Source organism: Triturus cristatus, chromosome 4_1 (assembly GCF_964204655.1).
Source record: "Triturus cristatus chromosome 4_1, aTriCri1.1, whole genome shotgun sequence".
In the NCBI taxonomy this organism is placed as follows: Eukaryota; Metazoa; Chordata; class Amphibia; order Caudata; family Salamandridae; genus Triturus; species Triturus cristatus.
Genome location: NC_140585.1, coordinates 1269607900 through 1269621286, shown reverse-complemented (window position 1 = coordinate 1269621286; position 13387 = coordinate 1269607900). Strand labels below are relative to the sequence as shown.

At 42.0% G+C, this 13387-nt stretch overlaps 1 protein-coding gene across 1 annotated transcript in view; it reads right to left on the bottom strand.

Moving 5' to 3' along the window:
- Positions 1-13387, bottom strand: part of NCKAP1L (NCK associated protein 1 like) — a 1693457-nt gene that overhangs the window by 678420 nt on the left and 1001650 nt on the right. Inside the window, exon 24 of the mRNA XM_085654768.1 lies at positions 6493-6586. Within this exon, the coding sequence (XP_085510894.1) occupies positions 6493-6586 (94 nt within the window). The remainder of the gene's footprint in view (positions 1-6492; positions 6587-13387) is intronic.

Here is a 13387-nt window from a genome sequence, read left to right as displayed (position 1 = left end):
GGGGAATCCTTATCCAAACCAGTATGATGATGATAAAGTGCAGGGGCCAAAACAAGGGCCCATCCAGATGCGTAAGCTTGTTTGACCTTGTGAGGGACAAACTGTGAAAAAGAAGGTAAAATTACAACCTCACCTTGAGGGATGCAAGTACAAATGGTGGAGGCCAATCCACCTCCACCAGAAGAATATCATAAGACGTAGTAAAGTTATCCCAGAATATAGCTTTAATGGTGCATTTAACGTCACCTTTAATTTGAATATCTAAATGATATAGGGCCTTATTATGAGTTTGACGGTCCTCCTGTCGGTCCACCACTGTGCGCTGACAGGAAGACCACCAAGCCCATAGTGCTCCCACCTGCTGGATTACAAGTGTAATACATGGCAGGCGGTGCTGCTGTGGTTTTATGATAGTAGGCTGTTAGTCTCATAGGAGAGCTTAACATGCATCCCGCCGCAGTGACAGTACCTGCAGCACATTCCTGCACGGTGAAGCATGCATGCCGCACCTTCCAGGAATGGGAGTGCAATTACAGGGGAGTACAACATGTGCACCCCCTGCATACGCCCCTATGCCCATATCGGGAAGACCTCCTTAATTGTGTCTCTGCCACCCTTTTTCTTGGCGGACTCACTGTCATGAAAAGGTTGGTGAAAAGGCAACTAGTAAAATGCTTAGCAGTGCCGGCAGCAGCATCACCAGCATATTCAGACCAGTTGCGGCAGAGCCGGCAGTCTTGTGGCGGTCCGACCGCCACATTGTGGGCGGTCCTGCAATGTTGCGGTGGTTGGACCACCACCACGAGTACGGCGGTCCTGAGGACCGCTGTACCTGTAATAAGGCCCATAGTCTATCTATAGGGGTTATGAGTGTGTCCACGGTCTCAACCGCAATAAATGTCTCTGTTGTTTTCGCTACCAGAAACTGGTGGAGCGTCTGGTGTACTATGGTGACTTCTATCACACTGTTGAGGAGAGTCACCGCTCAACTTGTGTTTAGGAGGAGGGTTCTCACAGTCTGTGCCATATTTAGCAGTTAAGGCTGCAACACTGTTGTTCTGAAAAGGGGCTCATTAAGGAGGAGGTCTGTCCTCCTTCTTTATCTTCACGTCAGATGAGTGATGTGCAGGGGCGGCTCCTCCACTACGGCAGAGGAGCTTCACCCCACTGCTTTCTCACAGTGTGAGAAGCAGAAACATAAAATGGTAATAACTACCATTTTATGTTTCTGCTTCTCGCACTGCGAGAAAGCAGAAGGGTTTAGTTGTGGGCGGGTGGGTGTGCGGGGCTGCTCCAAGAGCAGGGCAGGGCAGGGGAGGAGTGGCCTGCCTGCCCACTGCAGAGGGCCTACCAACCAGTCATGCTCCCTCTGCCCTTCTCCATGCAGGCTGCAATTCAGCCTACATGGAGAACATGGCCGGGCCATTAGCCCCTGGCTGGGCGGCGTACCGACAAATCACAACACTGCTTGCAGTATTGTGACTGGCTTAGGGGTGGGAGCCTGGCTGTCTGCATCCTGTTTCTGCCGGGGGCAGGAGAGCAGGAGCTGAAGCAGAGACGACATGGAACCCGGATGGCAGGAAGGTAAGTTACATTTTTTAAATTATTATTCAATTAAACCCCTGCGTGACCCCCCTTCCCCGCATGAACCTCCCCACCCCCACCAGCTAGTCATGCCGACCCCGACTGGCGTTGTGTCTCCCTTTCTGGTTTCATATACACTTCTTGTGTGTGGTCAGATTGCCCTCCTCTGTCATACTGCTGGTCAGACGAGTCCTGAAAGCAAAAAGAGGATGATGTGCATCAGGAGCCTGATACCTGTCTTGAGTCCTGATCTTAGTAGGATCACGAAAATCGTACTGTCTTTCAAAGGGTTCTCCGGGGGTGGATAACAGCAGCACTGCTTACCTTTCTGTTGTAGTTTAGCTTTATCCAATGGTTGTTTAGCAAACTCGCGGGCTGGTCTGGCATCCTTGTCAGTGCTAGGCTTGGCAAGTGGTGGTAATGAAGCTCTGGTTCTCAAGCTATTGCTTCCTAAAGACATATACACATTAGAAATAATGACAGGCAACTCACGTTCGCAGTCGGCCTCTGCCACCGTGGCATGTCGCTGGCGTATAGCCAAAGATGTTGCTTCTCATTTAACAATAGAAAGAATAATTTCAGAGACAACGGGAAAATTACCCATGAGTTTCATCCTGATATAGAGGGCAGGCCCTGCCCCACACTCATTCTGTATTTGTTTGAGGACGTTCAGTATAACGTCCATCTAGGGATGCCATGACAAAGAGTGTCGACAGTGGCAAAGATAGTTCCTCACTTGTTGCAGTCTGCTAGAGTGGGAACCCAGTGGGTAAACACATAGTTAAAATTCTGTGCTTGTCTTGTGGTTCCGTAAGGGGAAATACAGCTTCAAGTTGATAGATTGTTTGGGCAATCCAAAATGGTATTTCTTCACAATCGTTTACCCATGGGTCGTTTGCCCATAATTGAATGAACAATTACAGGACTAATTACAGGTGCTGCAGGCAACTGGGCTTGTGCTTGCAGACCAAGTCTAGCTAGACCAGCTAATAGTGTACACAAAATGAATTGCGTACAACGTCTGTATAGGACAACAAGAACATTGTATAAACCCTGGGTTTTCAAGAGATTTAAATTGGGAAAATCTGGGTATCGAGTATACCCTGCAAACTCCAGCCAAGTAGCCCTCTCATTACTGAGAGGGAAACATGGGAAAGGGTGCCATTAAACCAAGTCTGGTGCTCCCAGACAGTAAGAAGAATTTCTGTAAGTGCATAAGTCTATATGCAGCAGTTGCTGGTGGGGTAGTGTATGTGTGAAAAGTTGACAGAAACAGGTTCTGAACCTTTTAACATTCAAGCATGAAAAACCAACCAAACTAGGTGTTCCCTAAAAACTGTGGAGGATAAATCCCTAACACCACAGGTGTCTCCATTAAAAGGTGTGAGTGTGTTGTGGACAAGCACACACACTACTCAGGGTTCCTGCAAGTAAGTACCTGAGCAGAACATTGGTGGCACCATCTTGCAGGGATTCTGCTAATTAACAGAACTATTCTTGAGACCATAGAATATCTGCATGTAGGGAATGGGCCACTATGCCACTTCAGTATCCAAGAGCCCGAGCACGACTAGCTATAGTGCTTCACTTGGCCTCCTAACTTTTCCAGAGAAACAAGTGAATTGGCACCACAGAACACAACACTCTCGACCCTCTCAGGGATCTTGGTAACAGGACACACCCTTTCGCTCTCTCACTCGTACTTGTCCACAATAAGATAAACAAGAGATACAAAAGAAGTTTATAATATTTATTTAAACATTTTTGCTCTAAGATCAGGGCTTTAAGTGGGCGGGGTCGTGTCTGTGCTCAGCACCAGCAGTTCTAAAAAGCAGGTGCGGCAACGGGTCCCTATCGGGCTACCCATTTTTACCCTCACCCTTAGGATGAAAAAAATGTATCTTAACTCTGCAGCAGTACCACCCTTCACTGCCATTGATGTAGCTTCAAAGAGACTTGTTATATTTCTTTCACAGTCTCATCATTTCAGAACTGAAGCATTTAAAATACTCTAAACAACAAAGCCAACAAAGCTAAGAACCATTGACAAAGCCAATAATCCTGGCTTGTTACTTGTATGATATTCATGGATGTGATTACAGAAGCAGGAAAATGCCAGTCAGAGGGCACACTGTGCTAAACACAGGTTTTCAGCTTTGGTGTTTCCAAGCCACACCCTTAATTGCATTGGCAAGGCCCCCTACTTTTTTTCATCCCACTTAAAGCCCTGTCTAACATGCAGTATGTCCACCACAATTAGAAAACAAATGCATACCAAAAATATCTTTAGCATGTTTAACAAACCATTTACCATAAAAAGCCCTGTCATGTTATAAAACAGATTAGACTAAACCCACACCTTCCTATTGAAGCAGAATGATTACATATCAATGATCTCTGGGATTAGTGGCGGACCCCGTATCGTAGCATACATAGATGAATGTTCTGCATTTCAGCTGACACTGTAATCTTGCTTCAGGATCTTTGCTCAGAGTGTCTTTTTAGAGCTCCTGTCCTCAGTTATATGACAAGACATGTTTGAAAAATAAGTAAAATCATGACCTAAATGAAACAATCATAGATAAAAACAATTTAAAACAAATATTAATTTGAAAAAACATAATTATAATAAAACAAATTATAATTAAAAAACAAAATAGGTATCAATTTTGTATAATATTAAGAAATGTTTGAGAAAATATTTACTTTTTTTAAAGTTCATACAAAAATAAATTGTAATAATTGTACTTTAAAAAAATATTTTTTATATAGTGTTATATACATTTTTTAACAATGTACATACACTTTTTCTTATAAATAACATTTTTGGTTGAAATTTAATACCATTAATATACATTTTATTTAATATTAAATGACATTTATTAAAAATATTAAAATAAATTAAATTAAAAAAATTAGATAATTACAAAAAATTCACAGAAAAAGCTTTACATTATGAAACATCTATATGAAACCTTTTTATTTTACTTTATTACAATAATTTATTGAATAGGTATAATTTGTAAATGCTTTTATAAAATTAATTGTTTGAAATTAAAAATATTTTACACTTCTGACAATAAATATATATTTTAATGTGAAATGGAAATTTGTCAAAAATATTACAGTTAAAAAATATTTTTTTAATTGTAAAACATTAATTTGCATGTCATTATAATTATTGACAAACATTTTACTTTACATATACACTTTTTAAAACTGGTCCCATCCTTATCCCCTAAAAACCCAATATCCCACTACTAATAAAGGTATGAAAACGGAATTTATGTACATTAATACAACTAAAAATACAAATTTCAACAATTTCATACCTAATAAATTATCTTACTAAAAATACCAATAAACACAAATAACATTTGCAATTAAACACACTACAATAAATTACATACAAATGAACACTTACAAAGGACTGTACATACTACAATATTTTCTACATGAATATTTATTACAACAATATTATCAACAACACTAAAAACAAAATGTATACCTTAGATATTCTTGTCGATGATATTTCTGCAATCCCAATATTCTTGACACAATAATTTTGTATCACAGTATTTTTTTTGCTGATAATCTGTACAAATACCACATGACTAATGCAAGGCTTGTATGCCAGAATATTGACCACTAAATGTTATGGTACCATAATATGAATGTCAAAATATGACTTTAAAAATATCAGTGTCACATACTTATAATGGAAAGTACCAAATTAGCAAATACGAACATATTGTGGTTCAAAAACTTGAATTTATATTACCTGACATGTATATTTTATGTAAATAACATAGTTTTTATTTTAAAGTATAATACATTGCGACAAAATACACTAAACATATATATTGCAATAAATCTATTTAATATTCAAACTTGAGTGCAGCAAATTAAGGATAGTGAATATATTTGAGAAGTCAGATGTACTAATCTATCTCTTAGTTCAAGGAACAACTGGGAAAATGAATATTTTTGGGGGTGTCAGACTTACTCCTCTAACTTCAGTCCAAAAACCTATGGGAAATAATGCTATATTTCGGTTGGTCATATTGCCAATGCTAATGTTTGAGAAAGTGCAATTGCATGGAGTTGTCAAAGTTACTTTTATAACTGCAGTGCCGCAAACATTGGGTAAAGTGCATATATTAGGAGGTAAGAGGGAGGAGACAGAATTACTATTCTAAGTCCAGTCCAGCAAACATTTGGAAGGTAAGTATGTCTGCGGTGGTCTGATCTACTAATAGATTTATTTTTATAAAAGATAAATTTTAAAAATATCAAAAAATATTGTACGGTTTAATATTCATTATTAAAAGTATCAGCTGCTTATACACCCCATCACAATAGTTGTTAACTTAATAATTACAATTAATTAACATAGATTTCAATTACATATATTGTAATGTTAATACATGCTTGAATTTATTATGCAAAATGTAAACATATTATATAAGATTAAAACACTTCACTTATTAAAATAGCTAATGTAATTACTGAGTACTGTTAAGCAGTTGTAAAATTACATATCTGAGGCATTACAGTCATCCTAGGCTCTATCTATGCTCCCAAACCAGGCCAGAAGAACCATTTTTGGTAAATTCAACTATATTCTTACAATTTTTATTTGGGTTAAAACTATACTCAGTGGAGAATGGAAAATTGTCCTTGACCTGGCCCAGGATTAGGAAGGTAGACTAGACAAATCAAATGGAGATGACATTTGAACAGTTTGAGCGCTCAGCTGAAGTGCGAGCCCATGAAGCCACTCCATTCCCGTGCCAAATTCTTTACACACATACCTATGTTTCCTGGGCCCAACAATACATTTAGACATGCAAATATGAAATACACAGCACTTTTAAGATGTCAGTTGCACCAGGCTCTACTACTTACAGGCCAATCGCAATAACAAAGATGCCATCTGCTCAGGTTTGTCAAAATTTGATCGGATCTGGACCAGAACATCCATGTTCTCCATCACCAGTTTCTGTGGATATATAGAAGTGTAAATATACTGATGTGTAAGAATATAGATGTTACTGTAAATAATAAGAATCCATCCTCAGTTAGATGTCATGTTCTTTTACTGTGTAAAATAATAGACAAGTACCAATGGATAACAATACACAAATCATTTAAAAAGGTGATCCATGACTTTTTGAAGTCCACATAGGTAATGCTTTTGGCAGCTTGTCTCAGTTCAAGGCTATACTCGAAAAGAGAAGGTCAGCTCACATCAATTTAACAACAGTTAAGAGATAAATACATGGGTGGGCTTGTAGCCTGCAGGTTAGGACGCTGGACGCACTTTGAGAGAGCTGTGCATTCCCCCAAAATATCAGAGATCAACAATCTTTACACCTGACAGGATTACAGAGGGAAGACTAGACATCTTTCTCTGAATGGACATGTAATCGGAGGCCCGTGATAGGCACAAGCAGCATGGCAGTAGGAGCTTAGATTGGCCATCAAGTGTCAAATCAGAGGCACAAATTGGCCTAACTGCAGGGGTGGATGGCAAGAGAGGGTGGCAGCGCCATTGGGGCATCCTCTTCCTGCAAATCAAATGAGAACGGCAGTCCTCATTTAATCAACACTGCAAGCAGGGCCTGCAGGTGTGGTTGCACAAACACACAAAAGAAGCCTGAAAGAACGACTGGGCCAAATGGGCATGTAGTGGCACTTGCCTCACTCCAATTGCTCTGAGGGCCCCCACTATAGGACAAAATGGTCTTCTTCTAGCAGTGCCTTAGGGGAAGGAAGAGGCCGGATTAACATACTCTGGAAATGCATGAAGGAAGGATCCTCAGGGCTTGGCTACGCCAGGGTGGACTCCCCCTGTGACCAGTGGGCGAGGAAGCAATACCATTCTGGTGCCGAAAGAGATGAAAGGGCCAAAAGAGAGGCTGCTCTGTGATTCACACAGGCCAATCATGGGAAAAAGGGGCCACACTGAAGAAAATGAACACCAGCCAAAATATTTGTTTGAGGCTGCTTTAGAATTGAGGATAGAGAGACTATACAGGAGACTATGAAGCTTGTGGCTCCAGAAAGTGATGCAAAAATAAATCAAATTGCAGTGCTGCAGGGACTTAGGAGGCAGGAGAAGCCCTACAGATGATGTCACTGGGACTAAAATATATATTATATTTAGGGTGCGCACACTAGACACGAGGCCTACTTCCCCACTCAAACACTTTGTAAAATGTACAAATGCTCATATATTTAGACCCCTTGATCCTCTCAGTTATTCCAAACATCAAAATGATAATGATAATGTTTGGCTCACTATTGGGGATCCTTTTCGGTGTTCCAGATGGATCTTAGTGAACATCCCTTTGTATACATGTGAATCTAAAAAGAAGGATGGGGATGGAGCCAGTTTTGCACCACGATGGTGGTCTTTTGAGATAGCCTCAACTCTACTCCTTATTTTAGGGTGCCTTTAACACCGGAGGCTTATGTATACCTGGTGTCCAGGGTTCTCTAATGGCAAGAGCGGATGTTGGCGGCCTAAGACACAAAACATCTTGCCCCAGCAGCAACAAAGGCTATTGGGATGATGCTGATGCAGCCATGAGTGATGGCAGTACCTGGTGTTTGTTCTCCGATTGGAGGGGTTCTTTGGGTCCCCCAATGAACTCGCACTTTGGTGTTTCAGCCATGCCTGATGCCGGGTGACAACACAAGGAGATAGAGGGGTGGCCCCTGAGGAGAGCGGGTGATTTCTGTTTTGCAACATAGCCATGTGTACATCCTCCATGGTGTGACATACAGTAGAGTAGGCTTACCAGAGAAACAGGTCACTGAGGACATGAGTGAGGGGTGAAGCAGTGCGACTGGATGTTTCTGATATCGCCCCAGAAAGAAGAGGACACCAAATGAGCTTAAGCGATATGGTCCCAAAGATAAAAAGGATGTTTTTGCACCAAAAGCAACAACCTCCAAAGGTGAATGTGATGAAGAATCAGGAGGCCCTGAAAACGACAATATGATGTTATACAGAGTGTACCCAGGATAAAAAGGAGTTGGCCTAACGGCTAGGACGGTCGACCTCGAATCTTGGGGACAGGGTTCGAGTCTCGGCAAGGACGTGCAACATACTGTGATTCTGGGCAATCACTAAGGGGCAGATTTATATCAGGCTTGCGCCACATTTACGCCGCCGTTGCGTCACTTTTGTGACGCAGCGGCGGTGTAAACCCTGCGTCATGTTGCGCCCCATTTACATCGTGACGCATCTATGGAGATGCGTCACGGTGTAAAGCCCTGCGCCACATAAAACCTGCGTCAGGTTTCATGAGGGCATTTCTACTCAGGGGGGGCGTTCCGTCGCAGGAACGCCCCTGAAAAGTGACTCAGTGAAATCTATAAGATTTCACTGAGTCACTTTCCCAACGGTGATGCGTCAAAACCCTGCGCCTGCTTGAAGCAGGCGTAAGGCTTGACGCACCATGTTAGGGATAGGGTAGGTTGAAACAGTGCTGGAGTTGCGTCGCAACTTCAGCACTGCGCCAACCTTACGCCGGCAGATGCGTCACGTATCTGCTTGTCCTTGCGCCACGATGCACCGCATTGTAAATGCGGCGCATCTGCGGTGGCGCAAGGGCAAACTTGCGTGACGCATCTTCCCTGGCGCATCCATGCTGATTTGCAGGGATGCGCCAGAGAACATAAATATGCCCCTAAATCTTTCCATGCCTAACAAAAATGAATGTGTCCTCATGTAATGCAACTGGTGCTCCTGTAAAGCGCTCTGATACCCGATACCTTCGGGTCAAATTCGCGATATATGAAACTCTATAACAAAAAAGACACTGCTCTTAGAATGACAACAATTTCCCCATACATTGAAAGGAATACGAGCCCTGTAGAATGTGTTATGAGAGGGGGTCAAGGCTGTGTTTCCATGCCAGCACATAACTCAAGAATGGGTTGTATTCCTCGAGCATAAGAGGAGGAAATGCAAAGAGTGCTTCAAGCTCTGCAGCCTTCTTGATGAGTACATCTGGTGTCTAAGGTACAAGTGCTTGAGAATGAGGCAAAGGAATCTTTGTGATGCCACAGCAGGCTTATTCCGAGGTTTTAATGGGAATAATACAAATATTTCAGCAACAGACGAGTTTGAAATGGCTCTCATTAAAGAACCTGTCAACCAAAGAGTCAGATGCTGGGAAAATGTTGGTGGAGCTGCTGGATCAGAGGGCAACTGCACAGTAATCCAACCCCCACGTTAAGGGATCTAGAGTTCCTGTATTTCCAGATCGGAGTCGATTTACGCAGCAAAGGAGACAAGCTACAGGTCGTTGAATGGAATTGGTATGTAGTTCAGAAGTATTCCCAGGGTTGCCAATCAAATTCTGTGTGAATGTGTGCTTCTTCTCGCATACAGGAGCAGCCCATAACTTCGTGCAGCAACAATGTTGAAGTTTTATAGAAGGTACTTGGGGCTTCATATAATGCACTGTCACACTAACTTGTCACTGGTGTATTGTCCCGTTCTACGAGCTTGTTTGATTGCTGCCCCTCCCCTCTTGCTTACACATAGTAGTGTTTGTAAGATTAACAATCATTTAAGTAAATCTCCCATGCAGTACTCAGCAAACATCTCCTACCACTCCTTTTCCCCCTGGCAGGGGCCTGGAAAAGGCATTGACAGCTTTTTGTGTATGTCGAGCGTCAGGATCATTTTCGTTTACTGTTTATAAAGTTTTATACAAGTTGTGGGTAGTGATAGGTATCCTAAAAAATAATGTGGGTGTGTATTTGACATGTATATGGTTCGTTCTCAAGTGAGACTATATGCTGATTAGTAAAAAAAATAGTTAAATCATAAATTGGAGGAAGGGTGCTGTCCAAAGTAAATGAAGAATGAGCACAGTGCCTGCTTCTTTTTTTGGAAGCATGCTCTGAGCAGGAACACCCAAGGAGTGCGGAACACCTGCACAATTTGCCTTAATTTGATTGACTTTGTGAAGACACTCAACCTTGTTGTCAGGATGCTGCTGTCACATTGCCCTGAACTGCAGCTCAGAAAAAGAACTCCATATGACCTTTCCGGCAGGGAACACTGTTCTGGTGCCTTCCTGGATTTGGGAACTGTGACCTGCATAACACCTCAAGGCTATAACTAAGTACTGCAAAGCTCTGCGGTTCTGCACTTCTGGTGCTGCTGTCTTACCTGCATGGAAGCTGCCAGCTACCACAAGCTGAAAAAGGGGCATCCAGTTCAGTTATCCGTTCAATGTTATACATTTTTAGACGCGTGTCTTTAAAACATACATTTTAAAACAATAAACCGTTTTATTAAAATCCCCCAGCTCTCTCCCCACCCTCCATGCTTCTCAGCCAAGCTCTAAACAAAATCTCCATTCTCTAACCTTTAATACATTAAAGCTCCATTCCCCAACACCCCCGTTCCAGAGTAACTAAAAATACTCTTAACCGAGCCTCTTACATCACTAATCCAAACATATTTTTAATAAGCTTGCTAGGGCGCATGCAACATCTAAAAACTCCATGTTTAGCAAAAGTGAAAGTGCTTCATTTCGATGATTTATGTTGTATTTTATAAAAAGCGGCTTTAAGATCAAATGGCAAGACCTGTTAAAGTGAAGGTAATCAATTAAGAATTTTTGGACTTCAAACTACATGTGCAATTATTCTTTGTATCTAGAAAGCCTTCAAAATGTTCAACCCTTATATATCTAACATTTAAAGCTACTAACATGTTGAAAGAACCAAGGGAGAGCTGATATATATGGAAATGTCCTCCCATTTTCCCAAGATCCTACCATATACATTGAAGAGGGTCTATTCCCTACATACTTCATATCTACTAATCTAGATTCTTTTCTACTGGTCATTTTTATTTCAACTTTGGAAAGATGGGAGGTCCCTGTTATCTTAAATTCAGTTTAAAAGGCCCCCACAATGACGACTAGCTTTTTTCTGACCTTCACCGCCCACCTTAGTTCACTCTTCCCTATTTCGGTAGCACATAAGGCAGGTACCTTATGTACCTCCGAGACTAGATTCTGTCCCAAAATCGCAGGGTTGCTTTATAGGCTAAGAATTTGCATGTCTGCATGTTCCCTTCCAGTCTTACTGCCTAGCTCATTGCACGTTTTGGGAGAGCTAACAATTTTTTCAAGCACTTGTTCTCACATCTCTCCCTACTTTCCTCCATACATCAGCCCCATAAAGACATTGAGTAGGGACCATTGCATTGTAGGCTTTCAAAAGGGAAAACCAGGAAGGGCCATCAAAGGTATTCTTAATACGAACAAGGTTCCCTATCATTGCTGCTGCCTGCATCTCCACAAATTTTTTATCCAAGGCCCAACCCAACTGTCTTCTGAACATCATACTAAGCTACTTATAGGATGAAACTACCTCAACCCTACTATTACCTTATGTGATTTAACTTTTTTCCCAAAGGGAATTATTTTAGTTTTTTCCAAATTCACCTTTAATTTATTAACCCCGCAGTAATAATTAAATCTGGTCAGCTTTCTCTGTAGACCTACTCGTGTCAGGTCCAGGATTGCCAAATCATCTGCGGGGAAAAGGACTAAGTTGCTGCTAACACCCCCAGGAGGTCAGCCAGGAACAAGGAGAGCAGCTTGGGGGCCAGGACACAACCTTGCCTGAGTCCTTTCCTAGAGGAATTCTCCCTGAAAGGGCCCCTTCCAAATCAAGCTCCACTTGGGCCCAATTTCCAGAGTGCAGTCCATGCAGGATCGCAAACAAGCAATGGGGAATACTTTGCTGACTTAATTTAGCTCAGAGTATACTACGATCTCCCAAATCAAAAGCTGAGCTGACATCAACAAAACAACAGAATAGACTCCCAGTTGTTTCCTTCGCCTTCTGTTCCGAGGCTCTCAGGCTGAAACAATGATCTATAGTTGAATTCCCGGGCTTAAACTCCCCTGTTCCATACCGGCAATTGCATTACCCTCAATCCAATTCTTCAGTGAACCGAAAATAACCTTAGAGTACAATTTTGTGCCTACATCCCACAGGTTTATCAGGCGATAGTTGCCTGGTACATTCCTCTCTCCTTTTTTATGAATTGGTTTAATTATTGGGCCCTTCCACTGGGTGGGAATGTACACTGCCCACCACATTAGGTTTGACGGATGATAATCCGATCCGGCTGCTTTCATTAGATTTAGGGAGGTTATCATTTTGGCTATAGCTTGAGCGGGACAGGACTCAAGGGATTCCTTCCTCAGGTTTAACCAGCTCTCCCTCGCAGTTACCTCCCTGGCCTTATAAACATTACTTAAAAAGGCTGCCCAGTCAGTTTCTGGTACCATACACCTTGCCAGGGGGAAGAGGGTGGTCATGGCGTACTACCACATCCCCACTGGACCAGCTTCCAGAACTTCCTCATATCCTTCTCCTGTTATGTGCTAATCCATTGCTAAGGTCCCAATTTGGCTGGAAGATGGTCTCTTTCTTTATCCTAACCATGGCCTCATACTTCTTTTTCTTACAATTATAGGCCTCATTTGGTGTTACAAAGTCCAAGGACCCTCTTGCCCTTCCTGCTCTCCTTAACTCCTTCCTGGCGAAAATACACCCACTATCAGACCACTGCTGCCTGGAAGGCAAGCAAGATAAATCCTTTTTAGGTCTCTTCGAGAGATGCTGTATACAGTATAGCGGGGGAAGCTCCGCCCACTTTCCGGCCATAAATTTGATTGGCTACAATGAAAAATTCTGCATTTTGATTTTTTTTGGCATTTTAGTCCCGCCTCCTGACTGCCATGGCGTCATT